The sequence below is a fragment of the Rhinolophus hipposideros genome (assembly GCF_964194185.1).
Source record: "Rhinolophus hipposideros genome assembly, chromosome: 17".
NCBI lineage: Eukaryota > Metazoa > Chordata > Mammalia > Chiroptera > Rhinolophidae > Rhinolophus > Rhinolophus hipposideros.
In genome coordinates this window covers 30,181,531-30,199,316 of record NC_138063.1, presented here as the reverse complement: position 1 = coordinate 30,199,316, position 17,786 = coordinate 30,181,531, and the positions used below count along the sequence as shown (strand labels likewise).

The 17,786-nt window shown below is 40.9% G+C and overlaps 1 protein-coding gene across 9 annotated transcripts in view; it reads left to right on the top strand.

The window, feature by feature from the left end:
• The window catches only part of FHOD3 (formin homology 2 domain containing 3), a 430,821-nt gene that overhangs the window by 312,346 nt on the left and 100,689 nt on the right, over positions 1-17,786 (top strand). For all 9 annotated transcript variants that reach the window (XM_081079071.1, XM_081079070.1, XM_081079067.1 and 6 more), the window contains one exon: positions 3,405-3,518. In XM_081079071.1, coding sequence (XP_080935197.1) covers positions 3,405-3,518 — 114 coding nt within the window. The remainder of the gene's footprint in view (positions 1-3,404; positions 3,519-17,786) is intronic.

The following is a 17,786-nucleotide window of genomic DNA, read 5'->3' as shown; positions in this document are numbered from 1 at the left end:
ATTTCCTCAGGAGTGGTGCTTTCCCATATTATTCCTTTGCCTATCACCCTTGAGACTTTACAGCTCAAAGCACGGCCCCACACTGATTCAGCCTGGATGAGAAGACTGCTTTTTTTTTTCTTTTTTCTAAAAGTGCAAGGCAATTGTGGAAGGGAAGGCAGGAAAGGAGAACTGAGAGACCCTAGGATGGCCATGGGAAAATCCATTTTAAGAAAGAGCAGATGGGGAACTCGAGGATCTGAAAATTCGTGTCATCCTGTTTCCTGGCTTTGTGTACCTCCAGGAGCATGTGAACTCCAGTTTGAACATCTCCAGACGAGAGGTTCTCTGCCAGTCCCTTCCAGGTTTAAAATTCTGAGATTGCTGTGATCTTTCCCACACTCCTACAGTTCTTATGGACTGTCTCCAACACGGCCCTTATGCCCTGCAAGGACAATCGCTACGTGCGTGTTGAGAGCTGTACATGTGACTGGAATAAAAATATCTTGGAAACCTCATATTCCCCAGTGGTGTTAGCCCATGATGCTGATCCAGGACTTTCTGGTGATGGTCTCACAGCCTCTGAATGGGGCTTTCCTGGGATCGAGGTCCCTCCCACTTGGTCCCCAAGCTTCCCTACTCCTCATAGCCCTGGGAGATGGGAGCAGTAGGTAGAAACATAAATTGCTGAAATGAATATACATATAAATGAGGACAACAGCTGCATGTTTGTGAATGAGGATTTCATTAGATTTAACTGGGAAAAGTTGACAGTTTTTAAATTATTTGACAGGAATTTGTATCCTGCATAAACATTGTTTGTTCCTATTAATTTTCTGATGGTCACTCACTATAGTTTTCTTGGGTCCATCCACACATTTGACTGATCAGTGGGTGACTGAATAGGTTATAATAGAAACCAACCAGTTAGTCATTAATAATAATAATAATAATAATAATAATAATAATAATAAAACACTGAAGAGTTAAGTGAGTGAATTGTATGTTCTAATTAGTTTGGCTGAAATGGAAAAGCAAAATTGCACAGACTGTGAGGTATTTGAATCATTAGAAAACCCAAAGCTCAATCATTAGAAAAACCAAAGGAGGGATAAACATATTATGCCTGTTTTACTTTCATAATGTCATTGAAACATAATTTTGACGGCGTAAACCAATTAAAACATTCCACAGGATGCCCATTTTTGGTCGTAAGGGAATTGTCTTCGTTGTATACAATAATGAGCTGAGGGTCCAGGCAGCTGGGTGACACAGGCTGAAGCCTGAGCACAGAGGCCTTGTCTCCCTGAGTTCTCAGCTCCTGGCGGCAGCCTCCTTCCCCTCCCGCATCACAGTGCTTGCTGCCTTGCTTCTCTCCCTCTTCTTTGCCCCTGAGCTTTTTTATTCCTTCTTTCCTTCTTCCTTTCTTTGCATGGTCTTCTCATCCTTTGCTTTTCTGCTTTCTCTATGACCTGTGGTTTGGGTGCCCTCTTGAAAAATCACACCAACACTCAGAGAACCTGTTGGAACTGTAGAGTGTTGGGGTTTTTAAGAGCACAGAGAATAAATGCCAGAAACCAAGTTCCACAAACGTGGTGTGTTCACAGAGGAGGACGATGGAGTAACATTGTGTGATCGGAGACCCCATCTACCCGGCGGAGGGCCTGGTCCTGAGCACAGGACTGACATATGGTACCAAATAAACAAACAAGAGCAACAGCCCAGCATAGAAGACTTAGCAACACAGGACAGATTGGGGGAAATATAAATATTTTCTTTCTCATTTTACTAATGTAACTTATTAAGGAAATCTGACATTTCTTCTCTGTATTCCACTTTTTAAAAAAGATGGTCTGGTTTTACACTTTTTTCTACACATAATTTTTGATCTTTAAGAATATTTTTATATAATTGTGATCAAACTTAGTGTATTATATCCTGATATATTAATTCAGCTTATATACCGAAGGTGCCAAAAAAAATGTATACACATTTTAAGAAAGGAAAAAACAATTAAAATCACGCCGATGGTAACCACTTTGAGCACCTCTTGTAATTGCAGAAGTCAAACGTGACTTCTATTCATCTTTTGTTATCTGTATATATTGAGTATTACAATTTTAATACAGTTTTTTCCTTTCTTAAAATGTGTATACATTTTTGGCACCCTCTGTATATATAAACATTTTTTATGTTATCACTTATAAAACTGACAGTCATTTTTAATGGTTGCATAATTTTCCACTTAATAATATATCACACTTTCTTAACCATTCTTAAGAATGGTTAAGAAAACTTAGTTTCCAGTTTTTCACTGTGATATCAGTAATGTTCCAGTGAGCATCTCCCTGCATGACATTTTTGTTATATAAATAACCATGAGGTTATGATAACTTCCCCAAAGTAGACTCACTCTGTCAAAGGATATCTACCTACACTTTGAAGTCAAATTACTTCCCAGAATGCTTAGTGAGGATTTCTGTTGATGGGAGTTTGGACTGGATTCACCATATGGCAGGAAAGTCTGTGCACTTATATCATAGTGACCCTTGAGGTCCCATGTACCCAAATAAAATGTCCCTAACTAGGGGAAGGAGTTGGTCCTGCTCTGTGGCTGAGTAGACAGAGGCAGAGCTCTCTGAAGTTTGTTATTTGTCACTAATCATGACTGTCCACCCCCACAAGGCTTTCAGGTGATGATCGCTTTGCTGGGAATGCACTGAGTGATGATGGCTAATTGCAATTGCTAAAGAACATCTGTTCTGAAAAACAGAAAGAAAACTCTAGAATTTTACAAATCCTGAAACTTTCAGAGATGACTGGGAAACAATAAACACTCATTTAAACCTAGTAGCTATAATTTTGGTTCTGGGGAAATATTGGATGAAAACAGGGACACACATGTCTCTACGCAGCAGGCCAGTCCAGAAGGCTGGGGGACACTTGCTTCTTGATCACCAGCCACACAATGAGATTCTGTTCCATGAATGAAATTGATTCAGAAATACCTAAAGCAGAAGTTTTAATAAGGTGTTTCTTTAGTCAATCATCTGGCATTTTCTGGAGATCGTTGATGGATTTGATGCTAATTGTACCACCAGGAGAGGCAAGAAAAATCTTCATGATTCAAATGAAAATAATTTGGATTCTCAATTTCTTAATTACAGCAAATAGTTTTACTGTACATTTTAAAAGACAGGAAATAAGAGGGTTTTGTTTAAACTCTTTGTCACAAATCCTGATGCCTAATGGTTTTGACTTTGGGAACCTTCTCTAATGAGCGATAATCAAAACATAGCAATCAGAGCAATCATGAACAATGTCAGCATCTTCAGACGATTTTTCTTGCACAAATTGAGTTTGCTAAATGTTATTCTTTTACCGTTGTACTAATGTCCACCAACTTAAACCTCTGCACTTTTTAGATACAGCAACTTTGGAAGCAACTCTTATCACTCCTCAAGACCTTCATCTGGGCCCACTGTGCCCACGTCTTCCGCGTCATCTCTTTCACCCCCACAGGACGCCAGGCTGGAAAGGTGGGTTTTATAAGAAGCATGTTGATGGCTTCAGTGTCCTCGAGTGAAGAGAATCAGTTTCATTAAGGGTGCCTAAAGGAGAAGTATAGATCAAATGTATAATCTGAAGGATTTTCATTTACAGAATATAGTCCAAAGGCAAGAATATACACCACTTAGTAAGTAAATCTTTTATTAAAGATGATATTTTATTGTCTCACCTCTCGGTACACATTCAATAGAAAGCATACACTTTTTTTTCCCTAAAATATTTAAATGTGAATGTTTTGATTTATTCCTCAAAAACTGTTCTAGATGTAGTGTAAGCTCTGCAGTTTGTCTCATACACACCAATTTTCACCTTTGCATGATTAATTCTGTGTAAATGAGGATGTAGTGGACCTATTAAGGTATTGTGAAATTAATCCAGGACCTACCAGAAGAGAAAGGGATTGTATGGGTCCATGGAAGGAATTTAACTTGGCAAGAGTATTAGACCACCAGACATTAACTGATTATAACTCCTAGAAGTGAGTGATTGCACAAGGATGTGTTTACAAGGGAAAGGTAAGACCTGTAATTCTAGAACAGTTACAAACTGTTACCCTTAAATGGCAAGAGTGCTGAGTTAGAGAACACTGGCTAGGGTTCCATCTCACTCACCGGGAAGTTATTTCACCCCTGAGGGTAAAATGCCGATTATGCCAACCCTACATTAGAGGGTGATTTTGATGAGCAGATGAAAAGTACACGTGAGAGTGCTGTGTGGGCCCCACCGTGTGGGTTCAGTGAGAAGTGACAATGTATGATGATGGAGTACAGCTTCCAGCAGCTTGTGATTGATCAGAAATCTACACACGAGCAGGGATCGTTTGCCTCAAATCCCGAATTTAAAACAGTTTTGAGCTGTATTCTGTATTCTGATCCTCTCCTGTGTGTTGTGAGTGTGCTTTGCTGAGCACTGCTGACGATCAGAGGTTCAGTCGGGATGTATGAGTAGAGCAGGCAAGTTCTTACAGCCCCAGGAAGAAGGGCTGTCAGTGGGGTTTGTGTGGTCACACATCACTGTTAATTTCTGAGATGTCCTGTAAGCCCCAGAGTGTCAAACTCTCAGCCCAGGGTGGCCCTGGACTGGGCATATTCAGGTTCAGGTCTTAGTAATGAAGTAACAAGTTGATTACCCTGAAGACACCCTCTGTCTTTTACCCTAGGGTGCCTCTTCTTGGGATTAGCTGAGGTTTCCTGTACTGCCAGATGGTCACACAGAAAGAGGATCCTTTCTCACAGGATACAAATCTCACATGGGATGTGAGATTTGGGGCCAGAGTGAGGAATATTAATCTGATAGTACGTTGCACAGCTCACACCTGTTGGCTGCCAGCTCCTCTAGAGTGGGAACTAGGCTCCGTTCATTGCTGTATCCTCCACAATACTTGGGGCCTGGCCGTGCAGAGCTGTGGTAAACACTAGTTGTAGGATTGGGTGAATTACCCACTCATTGGTTGGGGAACAGTTTGGAGGCCCCTAAAGGTGAGAAGTTATAAGGACAGGGGTCTTCAGGTTTCCAAAGCCATAGGCTTTGGGGGCAGTTTCTCCCAGGTCCTAAAGTGGAAGCCCCAGACTCCACCCACTTCCCAACCCCTGGAAACCCAGATCCAGTTTTGAGCTGGAAGGCGCAGGAGTGCAGGCTCCTGAAGGACGCCTGTCTGTGTCTCCTTCCTTGCTTGGTCTGGCTGAGTGTCTCCTGGGGGTGGGAAATTACAGGAGGGAGAGTGGGGCTGGATGCAGGAGCATCTGAATGCCCCGGGGAAGAGGCTGGTCTTTATTCTGAGCCCATAGGGCTGTTTGGGTCTTGAAGCAGCTGATGATGTACTCTAACACATCAATGAATGGAACCTAACAGGGGAAAGCTGCAGGTGTAGGGGCCGCCAGAAGCTGCCTCCAAGTCCAAGAGACATGACCCATGGGCTTGAGGCAAGAAGTAGGTTGGGGCACATGTGGCTTCTGCCAGGAGGGTAGAAACAGACAAAGAAGAGTGAGTGAGGGGTTAGGCTTGTGTGAGCATGTCGATGTTATTAATAGAAGCAAGGAACTGAGACAGGAGATACTGGAAGAAACGCAAATTGCAGCTAGAGACATTCAGCCTGGGGCATGCAAAGAATGAGGAGTCTATATGACACCTAGAAAGATGTGGACCAAGCAGTCCTCGGCTTGAAGAAGGCACCGGGATGAAATCCCTCTCAGGGAGCGTGTGCACAACTGTCTCTGGGGAATAGCAGTGGCAGGAGCCTCTTCGAGACTGCCTGTTCCCTCTTATAGTGCACTTCTGCGACAGGAAATTCATGACCTTTGCCATCCTCTGTATCCATGAGTGAGTAAAGTAACTGCAAAGGGTCTATTACTTTCCATTTGCATTTTTTCCAACTACCACTGTCTGTGGCTTTGAAAAACCATGTAATGAATCATTTGAAACATTAGATATATGGTTTCATTATTAAGACCCAGAAGCCACCAGGCCTGGCTGCATCACCCCTTCTTACTCTCACCTTGCTAGATTATGTTGTGTGACTGTAAAAAAAAGAAAAAGAAGACGGGCCCTCAACTCCACATCATATTTGTACTCCATCACCCAAGCGTATTATGCCAGTTGTGATTATGCTAATACATATTTTATACAGTTTAATTTTTTCTTTTTGACAGCTGCGTTCTTTGGATGTCACCCATAATCAAACATCATATTTACAAGTGCTTTCTGCGCTATTAAGATACATGATTGTTTTTACTGAGGCATGTACTTCAGTAGAATGTGTAAGATTTATTGTTCAGATGTTTCCTACACCCATATCATATTAAAACCAAAAAGACAACTTTTTTCTTAGGAAAGATATTAAACGATTATGAACCATACTTACATTTTTGCAATGAGAACCCACATCTTCTGTCAGTGTACCCCTGACTACTAAGCAGTGTGCCAGGGCCCCGTGCAGGACTCGGGAGCTCTAGAACTCCATTCCCTTGATTTGGAAACAAGACTCACTTCTCAGAAGTCCTAGGTAAACGAGGCCAACTAAAATACCCCTGCAGGCAGGTCAGCCACTTTGGACATATTACTAAGAATCATTGTGAACTTAGAGTTTTCCATAGTTTTCCCAAGCAAATTAGTGTGTTGGATGTTAATAAAACTTGGAATGAGAAATTGACCTAGAAAGGAAGAACTGAAGAAACAGTATACAAAATGAAGTCAAAACAGAGGAATTAAAAATAATCCATTTTTACATCTCCTATTACAGCTTCATTTTTAGGGCCCTCTTTTAGAAACAGAGACTGTAGCATTAATTTTCATGACATTGGAACTTGAGTTGTGCCAAAACAAAATAGGAAAACCAGAATTATTTGCAAAGGCCCTCAGGCAAACAAGATGCAACTGTTGAATGAAAGCAGACTTTTAAAGTGCTTCAATTTTGAAAAATGTACTTTTTCAGTGGAAAAGTTCTAAATATTTTCTTGTTAAAAAGAAAACAAAATTACAGGAATAATTGAACCATTCATGTTCAAGTATCCAAATGAAACAAATAAACAAGCAAGCAATAATCACATCACAGTGAATCTGTGGCTTGCGAAGTCGGGGAGGGCAGAGCTCATTCTCCTTCCATCTTTGCAGTGACATCTCCATCTTGTGGGCCTTTTCATACATGGCGGTTGGAGGCTAATAGCAGTTACCAAGTTACTAGGAGGGAACAGGAAGTCCCCAGGCCTGGGGCTGAAGGTGCCTTGAAGCAATCAGTTTTTGTGGGGGGCTTCAGAGTACTTGTCCTACACTGTGAAGGGGAGCATGAGCAGGTGGACATGCTGAGGGCACAGAGTGAGCATGCGGGGCATCCCTCAGGCTCAGATATTAGGGGGCCAGGGAGGACATGTTGAGCTGAAACCTGAAGGATCAATCTATGCCTTCAGCATTGGTGCTGTTCTCTTTTCCACTCACAATAGTGCCACTGTTTACTGCAAATGATAATCACCTGTCTGTTGTAGGGATTAATGTCAAGAGTCCTTAGAAGAGTTTGGGAATTTTCTGCCTTGTTTAGTTGTCTGAGTAGAGTTTTTCCTACTTCCTGGAAGATGGTGAGCCCAGATAGATGTAATGACATTCCCCCGTGGAAGTCATAATGGGTAATAAAGGATGAATAAAGGCTGCAACTTTAAATTTTATTTTATTAATTTTTATAGGTTTTACATGTACACAGTAGAACATATAAAAGTTGTGAAGGGGTGTACAGTGAAAGGGAAGGTCCTTTCTTCCCAATTGTCTTTCCCAGAAGCAACCGCTCCTAGCAATTTGTTATGTATACTTCCAGAGGTAGCTTATGTTCACATAAGCATATACATGGTTGCCATATCTTTACACAAATAGTAGCAACTACACGAGCTATTCTGCATCCTGCTCTTTCACTTAAAATATATATCTTGGTTCTTTCCACAGCAGTACTAGTAGCTGTTGTATTTGTTTGGTTTTTTTTAATGGCTATATCATACTTTTTTCTCTGGATGCTACTTCGTATACTCACTCCCATACTGATGGGCCCCAATCTTTTGCTGTTACAAATGAAACTGCAGTGTGATTCTTCTGTGTCATTTTGCACATGTGTAATTATCTCTAGGCTAAATTCCTAGAAATCGATTTTGTAAGTCAAGTTGTGCATTTTAAATTTTGATTGACTTTTGCCAAATTGCTTTTCATAAAGATTGTACCAGTGTGGATTCTCAACTGAGAGAGAGCTTATTTATTTCCCCATGCTCCTGCCAAAGGGTCATTCAGCATTTCAACCCTTGCTCACCTGGTAGTGAAGAGTTCTGTGCCATTAAATCACATTTGCATTCTTTTAGGAATGTACTGAGCCTGTTTTACATATGTTCAGAAGCCTTTAATGTTTTCTGTTCTGTGAATTTTGGGTTCATGATCATTGTGTTTTTCTTATTGAAGTGTAGAGGTTCTTCATAAACTGAGAGGAGTAGCAATGATTTTCCTCAGTCACTGGTTTTTTTCCACTTCATCCGTGGTGTTTTTACCATGTAGAAAAACGTAAATTTTAGGAGTCAAATTGATAACTGTTTTCCATCTTCTGGGTTTTGTGTTCTTCCTGAGGAAAGTCTTTTCTCCCATGGTTTCTTCTAGTACTTCTATAGCTCTGTTTTTCACATTTAAATATTCTATCTATCTGAAAGTTATTTCAGCATATGGTGTGAGGCAGAGATCCTACTTAAATTTTTTCACTTGTTTGGATACCGTTTATTGCATAATCCATCATTTCCCTACAGATTTGTCATATACCAACAGGAATACGGATGCGTTCACGTGTCTGGGTGTTCAAGCTGTTTCCTTCTGATCATCTCCCATTTCCTCCTGATGCCCATGTTCTCTCGTCAACCATTCTAGGCTGTCAGGAGCTCTTCTTCCTCACAATTCTTGTCTGTCCCATTCAGTGAGTAGTCTTTGGAGTAGGAGTAGATCACGTGCTACCTTGAAACAATCCTGCTACTTTGTCATCTGCGGTTATGGAGTTTCGTATGGGTATCGACACTCCTGGAATAAAAACCACAGGAATATTTGGGGACGCTGGGACCAAGTAGCTAGGCCTCGGAGAATGGGAGCTGCTGTGTAGGACGGCGGCCTCACATCCTGGGTAAACTCCCTGTTGGAGACAACACCTGTCTCCACCACTGGACGTAACACCTCCCTCAGAATGAAGGTCTCCATTTCCATGCATTTCCGGCCTGGTTTCCGTTACTTCAGCTCTTGTAGCTCTTACCGGCTTGCGGGCCCATTGGCTGTTATTGCCATGAGTGTAACTTGTTTGTGCCTGTGTCTTCCTCATCCTGATTTCCTCTGCCCTGTGGACTGTCGGTTCTATATGGACCTGGGTGCTTGTGTCTTCCTGTTCTAGTCAGCTTTGACTTTTATCACTTCTTGCCTTTACTAGTAGCGCCATGTGCCGTGAGGTTCTACTTGTCTGGTTTTCAAATCACTGCTTTGTGCAAATGAAGGATCTGCATGTTTTTCTGGATCCCAAATGCTTGTTGGCTGTGTTCCATCACTTGATCTACACAGTACTTTTGCCCTTTGGTGTCAGTGGAGTCAAGAGCCTCTCTATTCAATGGGGCTGTAGTTAATTTTTTTTTTTAATTTTAAATTTAAATCGGTCAAAGTAGATTTTAAAAATAATCACCGAGAGAATCCTGAATCGCATGTAAAATGGGATAAAAGGCATTGCCTTTTTATGGGATCACAATTAGTGGCATCCAGTTCACCACTGCCAACAGGAAAGAAAAGGTACCAGCGTGGACGGATTCCCTACTGTGCAAACAAAGAAGCCACGTGCTCCTGGTACTGTGAGCAGCAAGCGGACTTCCTACTTGCCAGCTGCTATTTCCTGATAGCAATCTTGTTGCAGACAATGAGTTCCCATAAGGCACAATGTGGTCCTGATTAGCTGATTGTCTTACATCCGAAGTGCACACAGAAGTACCCGTCCCCTGACAGAGTGAGTTTATAATAGGGTCTGGCTCCCCGATGGCTTTCTGCAACCTTGTGGGTGTTAGGTGACCTGGGCTCTGCATCAGTCCTCTGCCCTGCGGCATGGGGGTGGGGGCTCTGGGGCCTCAGCAGACACTAGAGATTCTTTCTCCCACATGTGTTTTGAATCTGGCTCCTCCTCCTCATTCCTACTACTAGATTTCATTCAAGATCTGTGTCACGCCTGGACTATACATTGCAGTGAGATATACATATACGGGGGTGCCAAACACATGTATCCACATTTTAAGAAAGGAAAAAATTATTAAAATCACACTGATGGTAATCACTTTGAGCACCTCTTGTAATTGCAGACGTCAAACATGACTTGTATTGATCTTTTGTTATCGGTATATGTTCTTAGAATTTTAATACAGATTTTTCGTTTCTTAAAATGTATATACGAGCTGCCAGCGGGACTGAGGAGCAGAAAGACCACTTGTTGGGGGTACTTGCGGATGTTTGCTTTTGTGTCTCCAATCCAGCCACCAGCAAGAATATAGTGGTATGACTCCCCTAAAAAAAAAAAAATGTATATACTTCTTTTGGCACCCTTTGTGTGTGTGTGTGTGTAATATATGTATTATATGTAAATATTATATAAATATTATACATAATATATGTACATATACACACATATATGTATGTATGCGTATAAAATCTATCCTTTCTGAAATACAGACCTGAGCAGGTGACTTCCTGTTTGGAAATCTGGACTGACCCCCACACCTATCGATGCATCGCAGCCTGATTAATATCGCCTGTAGGATCTCTCTCGTTTGGGTCCTGTGTGCATCTTCCAGCTTTGTCCCCCACCCTCCGGGTACTTTGACCTCACAGGAATGTCACATGAACATAGCAGGCTCTCCTGAGGCCCCTTCCTTCGTATTTGCTCTGTCTGTTCCTTCTTTCTTTAGTAGATTTCCTTCTCATCCTCCAAGACCCAAGTAGGTACCATCTGACCTGTGAGACTTCTCTGACTTCTTTAGACAGAATGAATTGTGACATCCTCTTAGGTTCGTGTTCCTCTATCTCAGCTGAGCCCTTTGAGTCATTATATGTTTATCCATTTGTTTCTAAAATGGGATTCACAACGTGTGGTCCATGGCAGGTCACCTGGGTCCCACAAAGCCACAGGGTAAAGATGGTTTCCCTTCCTGGACTGGCCATTTTGTTGAAAGATTTGGGGGAAAATCTCTATTTTAAGACAAGCGGAATTGTGCTCTGGGGAATCCATGTTCACGTGAATTGTAAAGATAGTTTTTTGGTTTTGCAGAGAGCACTTTGTGCTGTTCCCATGTTGCTCGTCTTCTGCCTTCAGGGTTTCTTCACTCATGGGCAGCAGCCATGCCCGTGTCTCTTCCATGAGATCCCCCAGCCTCCTGCTCACTGCCCAGCCGGGCCCTGTACTCTTTGTCAGATAACCAGGCAAACACACACACAGCAGTTTTAACCTGTCGGAACCCTGTTTTCTTCCTTTGGAAAGTGGGATTAGGATAGATTTTTTTTTTTTAAATTAGACAATTCTCTCATCCTCGTTTATAGGAAGGATGTAGGTAGCAACCTTAAGAGGTATGTTTTGTAATTCCATTTGGAAGGGAGAACATTGTAACACTTAGAATTAAGTGAGGTCGGTAACAAGCAAGTGCAAATATCACTCATTAAAAAGTGCAGATGGAACTCCTTCACCCACAGAACTGGAGACATTGCAGTTATTTAGTGCTGCAAAGTGAGCCCAGGTACCACCACCCCTGCATTGTGACAGCCCCCAATGGCCAGGTTTCCGGGTGTCACTGATTACAGTGGTTTTGCATGGGCATTGCATAAAGATTACAGAGTAAAAAGGGGAAGAAACGGAGATTTTTCCTCCAGAAAATGTATTCCTTGGTCCCTGATATTTATTCTCTTGTCCCATTTCCCTACTCCTTACCTCAAAGCCCAGCAATGACTGAGAAGATTTGTTACTATAATGGAAGAGGCTAAGTTTCAGGGTTGATTTTGGAAAGTGTGCGTATGTGTATGTGTGTGTGTAGATAGGTACAAACATGTAGAAAGAAAGAAGGAAGGAAGGAAGGAAGGAAGGAAGGAAGGAAGGAAGGAAGGAAGGAAGGAAGGAAGGAAAGAAAAAAGGAAGGAAAGAAGGAAGGAAGGAAGGAAGAAAGGAAGAAAGAAAGAGAAAGAAAGAAAGACCCACCCCTCCTACCTTTTTCATTCTGTAATCTTAGTATAATGCCAGTGAGAAACCATTGTAATCAGTGACAACTAGAAGCCTGGCCATTGGGCTGTACACACACACACACCCACACACTCACAAATATTACATACTCATATATTTTATTCAGGAAATACTTACTGAGTGCTCACAACATTCCAACCTTGTGCTTGGCCTGGGAATCCAACACTGACTGACTCTGACCTATCCTGACTTCATCAGGATGACAGTGGCAGAAACAGAAGATAAGCACACCATCAACACATAAAGAGTTTTCATTGTGGGAAATATTGTGAGGATAATGAACCTTTGTGGAAAAAACTAGCGAGGGGCCACCAAAGTGGGGAACCAAAGGTGCTCTGTTCTCATGAGGGACGACTCTGGTGAGACGTCTGGGACACTGAGTCACTAACTTCAAGAGAATTTCACTTTGCCTCTAGGTTTGCCCAGAGGGAAGGTGAGGATACGAGAGGGAAGGGAGATAAAGAGGGAGATAAGAAAATAGAGTGAATTCACATCTTTCTTCAAAATATGATCCTGAGAGTCGAAAAAGCTGGGAGACTGTTTGAAGAAATGTGGTATTTAGAGAAGAGGTGAATGTGTACGGGTGGGTAAGCTGGCCTGGGCTGGCAAAGAAAAGAGAATAGGAAAGATGGGCCTTGCTCTGGGCCAGCAAGGCCTGGAAACCGTGGAACACATGAGGTGCTGGTGGCAATCAGTGCTTTGGGAAGCTGCCAGCATGGTTTAGTTATGAAGACAAATAGGGTGGACCTGGAGCTGTGACAGGAGAGGACTGACCTCCTTCTGGCTGGCGGACTCACTCACTTGGTCTTGGACAGGAGGGTGGAAAGTAAGAGGGAACGGGCAAGAACTGTGTATGCCTGGGGTCGGAGGCTGCACTAGGGCCAATGGACAGGCCAAAGTGTGACGCCAGCCGAGTCTGGAGGAATGGCTTAGTGCTTTACGCAGGAGCCAGTGCAGTAATGTGTGAGTGCGTGTGGGACCAGTCTCCACAACAGCTGCATGAGCCCTGCGGTGCCCTCCCATGGCTGGGAAGCTCAGATCTGCACTGAAGCAGCGTGGGACAGGCTGGCGAAGAGAAAGCAGAAAGAAGCCTTAAATCCATGTTCCCGTCTTAGATAGCAGATATCTCCAGTATTGTAGCAGTGATAATGGAGAAAAGTTGCCTGTTTCTAAGGGTTTGCTCATTTTATCCTGAGAGCTGGGGTATGGCCCTGAAGGTGTGAAGGAAGATTCTGCCATTTCTTTATTTCAGCTGGGCCTAACCCAGCGTTATCTCCTCTCCTGTGACCATTGGATTAGGTGACCCTAATTTTATAGTCAGGTTGTGAGGCCAGCCTTACTGTTCTGCATCATTGAATTGCCAGTTTATTATTATTTTTAACCTCTAAATCTTCATATTAAATTATCTACTTGGGAATTAAGTGTTAATTTCAAATATCAGATAACTTGTGAAATTAATTTGGCTTCTGTTAGTATTTAACTAGAGATTATAAGTTATATTTTGAATAAGAAATGTTGAAGATTTGCTTCTTTCACAAATAAGATTTTACTTAACTCCATCTTACAAAAGGAGCATATCTTTCTAAACAGCTTTTGCCATATAATTGATATACAAAAAAGTGCATCTAAGTTTTGACAGTGAAAACTTTCACTATAAAACAGTGAAACCATTACCACAATCAAGATAAAGCACAGATCCATCACCCCCAAGTATTTTCTCATGCCCTTTCGTGATTATGGCTGTCCCTCCCCATCCCTAGGCATCCACTGGTCTGCTTTCTATCAGTATAGATTAGTTTACATTTTTTTAAAGTTCTGTATAAATGTCATCCTGCAGTATGTATTCTTGGGAAGGGGTCGGCTTTTTTCAATGAGCATCATTGTTCTGAGATTCATCCATTTTGTTGTATACCTCAATAGTTCATTCCTTTTTCTTGTTGAGTAGTACTCCATTTTGTAAATGTATCACAATTTATCTGTTGTCTTGTTGGTGGACATTTGAGTTGTTTCCAGGTTTTGACTATAAACATTTGTGTGCAAATCTTTGTATGGAAATGTGCTTTCAGTTCTCTCGGATAAATACCTAGAAATGAAATGGCTGGGCTATATGGTAGGTGCATATTTACCTTTTTAAGAAATTGTCTTCCAAAATGGTTGTATACCAAAGTAACGCTAGCCTCATTTGAGGAGATGAAATGCACTCCTTCCTCTTTGACTTTCTTTAAGACTGAGGCTGAGCCTAACAGGTCTGTTTAAACGCCTAGTTCTGCTACGTCCTAAATGTAACTTGTCTGTGCCTCAGTTTCCTCATCTGTAAAGGGGATAATAATAGAATTTAGTATAAGAAGTTGTAGGGAATTAAAAGAGCCATTTCATGTAAAATGATTGGCACAGCATATTGTCTCCACAAATGTTAACAATTATTACCAACCATATTTCAGTGAAATAGAGTTCTTGTTCCAGATGTCCCAGTGAGGGAGGCTTTAAACAGATGGGATTTCTGGGGCAGATCCTGGAGGCTGGTATGGCCAAGATTAAATATTGCAATTCCTCTCACTCAGAGTATATCATCCGCTCCCTTGCAAAATCTTTCTCTGGCCTGTCGCCACCTGCATTCCTATGTGGCTTCACTCAGTTCCAGCTGCCGTTGGTGTAACTTAGATGACTTCAGCTTTCCAGGTGCATTCCAGGGTGGCATGCAGTCCCGATGACTGATCTCGCTGGTAGCCATGATGGGACGATTCGGATCAAACCCCCAGCCCACTCCATCCTCTCAGGCTGGGAACTGCTAGTGTCATATTCCAGATCTGGCCTTGGGGACTGCAGCTCATACCTTCCCCTGCGTCTACAGATTTTAGATCCCCAACATGAAGTGATATCTGTTGAGTGCCTACCATAGCCCAGATGTCGTTCTAAGCAAACTATACCTACGCTCTCACTTCAACCTTACAGGCCTTCATGAGTCAGGAGTATTATTATCTCCATTGTACAAACAAGTAAACTGAGGCTCAGAAAGGTTAAGTGACTGGCACACTCCAAGCTCTGCTCATACCTTTACGTCATAGCTGGTCCTCAGACTAGTCAAGATTAAACATTGCCGCAATTTCCAACCACTGTAGCTATTTTTCTGGAAAACTTAATATGAAAGGTAAGAATCTGTTCAAGATGCCTTTATAAAGAGAAGAATTTATCATGCTAGCTTGAATTGGTATTTGGTTTTATTTAAATGGTGATGTGGGATATCCCTTTGTACAGTCTGAATGCATTCCAGCGTTGGTATTATAGGTTGAGCCCATTTCCAGCAACAGGATTTATAGGACCACGGATTATGCTCTCACACGTTGGGCTTATCTAGGTAACAGGAGATGTGGGAAAACTGAACTTATTAAGATTATATTTATAACTCTTTGTTTCCAGTATGACCAAAGTGGCTTATATGCATCAAGGACAGATAAAGTCTTGGGGGTCCTTTAATTCTCTCTTCTTGCGCCAGGGATCTGTGTTGGGGCACTCTGTAGGATAGATATTGGATTGCTCAAGGCATTTTACTTCATTTCAGGAAAAGAAGGACCATTCCTCCTTGCTTTGAGTAAGCAGCTCACATTCTAGTTCAGAAAGAACTGAAATGTGTAAGGAAAGAGCCTCACGTGTTGTTAGTGCCGCCCACCGGTGTGTCCATTGGTGTACTCCAGCCTCAGAGCCAATGAGAAATCTGCTCAGACGAGGTCCAAGTGGGCAGGAGGTGACCTGCGTTTCTCTTCCTTAGAGGTGCCCGAGAAGGAATGACAGCATCCACCTGACAGGATTAGACACTTTTAACTTTCTCAAGTTCTAATACTATTCTAAATTTAAACAGGCTCTAATATTTTCATTTTGAACAAGGAAATGATGTTAATGTATGTATTTTTCTTATCTTAGTGTACTGCCTAAGACCTCCCGAATAATGTCAAATGTAAGCAATGATGGGGGCATCCTTGCATTGTTTCTAATATTAAACTGCTCTGAATGGTTTGGCATTCAGAATACTTACCATAGTTTTTAAAAAATTCTTTAAGTGCCCATTATCAGGTGAAGAAACTCACTTCTATTCCTAAGCTTGATAAAAAAATTTTAAAACAAATGAGTATTGAGTTTAAAGTATTTCTGCACCTACAGAGGTAGTCATGGTTTTTCTCGGACAATCTATCAATGTGGTCAATTACATCCATTGGTATTCTCATCTTAAAACATCGTTGTAGTCATTGGACAAAACCAGTATGATTTTATTTCAGATTTTTGTAGTGGTGTTTCTAATTGCAATCAGTACATAAATTTCTCTCCTCATACTTCTTGTCTGGCTTTTAGGTCAAAGTATTTTTAATCACATAAAATGAGTTAAAGAGCGTTCCCTTCTTTCTGTTCTCTCAAACTTTGTACGTGATTAGGCTGAACTTCCTTGACTGGTAGAAATCACCTTAAGAAATCTGAGCTTAGTGGGGTTATTTTTTCATTTTGTTTTGGTGTGTGTGTGTATATATATATATATATATATATATATATACACACACACACACACACACACACACACACACATATATATATATATATATAATTAACTGACTCCATTTCTTTAATGGTTAATAGGGCTACCCAAAATTACTATTTCTTTTGAGTCAGATTTGATGTTATACATTTTTTAAAAATCATCTAGTTTTTAAATGTATTGTCATAAAATTTCCTCTTATTTTCTCACATTTTTTATTACTGCTATCTCTATAATTTTATCACCTGTCATTCTTAAATATTGCATGTTTGTGTCTTTTTTCTTGAACAGTTTTGACAAAATTTGTTTATTAGTTTTTTCAAAAAAAATTATAAGCCAGCCTTTTGCTTTATTGATTTACATACATACATATATATATATATATATATATATATATATACATACATACATACATACATACATATATATATCTTTATTTTCCTGTTTCATTAACTTTTGTTTATTTCATTCCTTTGTCTTCTTTGAATTTATTTCATTGTTACTTTTCAAATTGTTGAGTTGACCACTCATTGGTTTTTACTCTTTTTTCTTTTCTAATATAAACCCTTGAAGGCAATAAATTTCCTTTTAAATACTTTTTTAGAAGCACACTACAAATCTTGATATATAAGTTATTCATTATAGTACCCTTTGAATGTTTTCTAATTTTCTATACTTTTCATTTTCCAGTTATACAGATTTTCAAATTTATCTTCTTGATGTGCTCGCTTCAGCAGCACATATACAAATTTATCTTCTTGTTATTTATTTTCAACTCATTTGCGTTGTGGTTAGGAAGGTAGACCACATAAAACCAGCTCTTGGCATTCATTCATGTGCTTTGTGGCAAGATTGATTGTCAGTTTTTGAATAGACTGTGTGTATTTGAAAAGACGGTGTTTTCTCTAATTGGGGGCACCAGGTTATATATGTTTATCTGTAAGATAAAATTGCTCTGGTTAA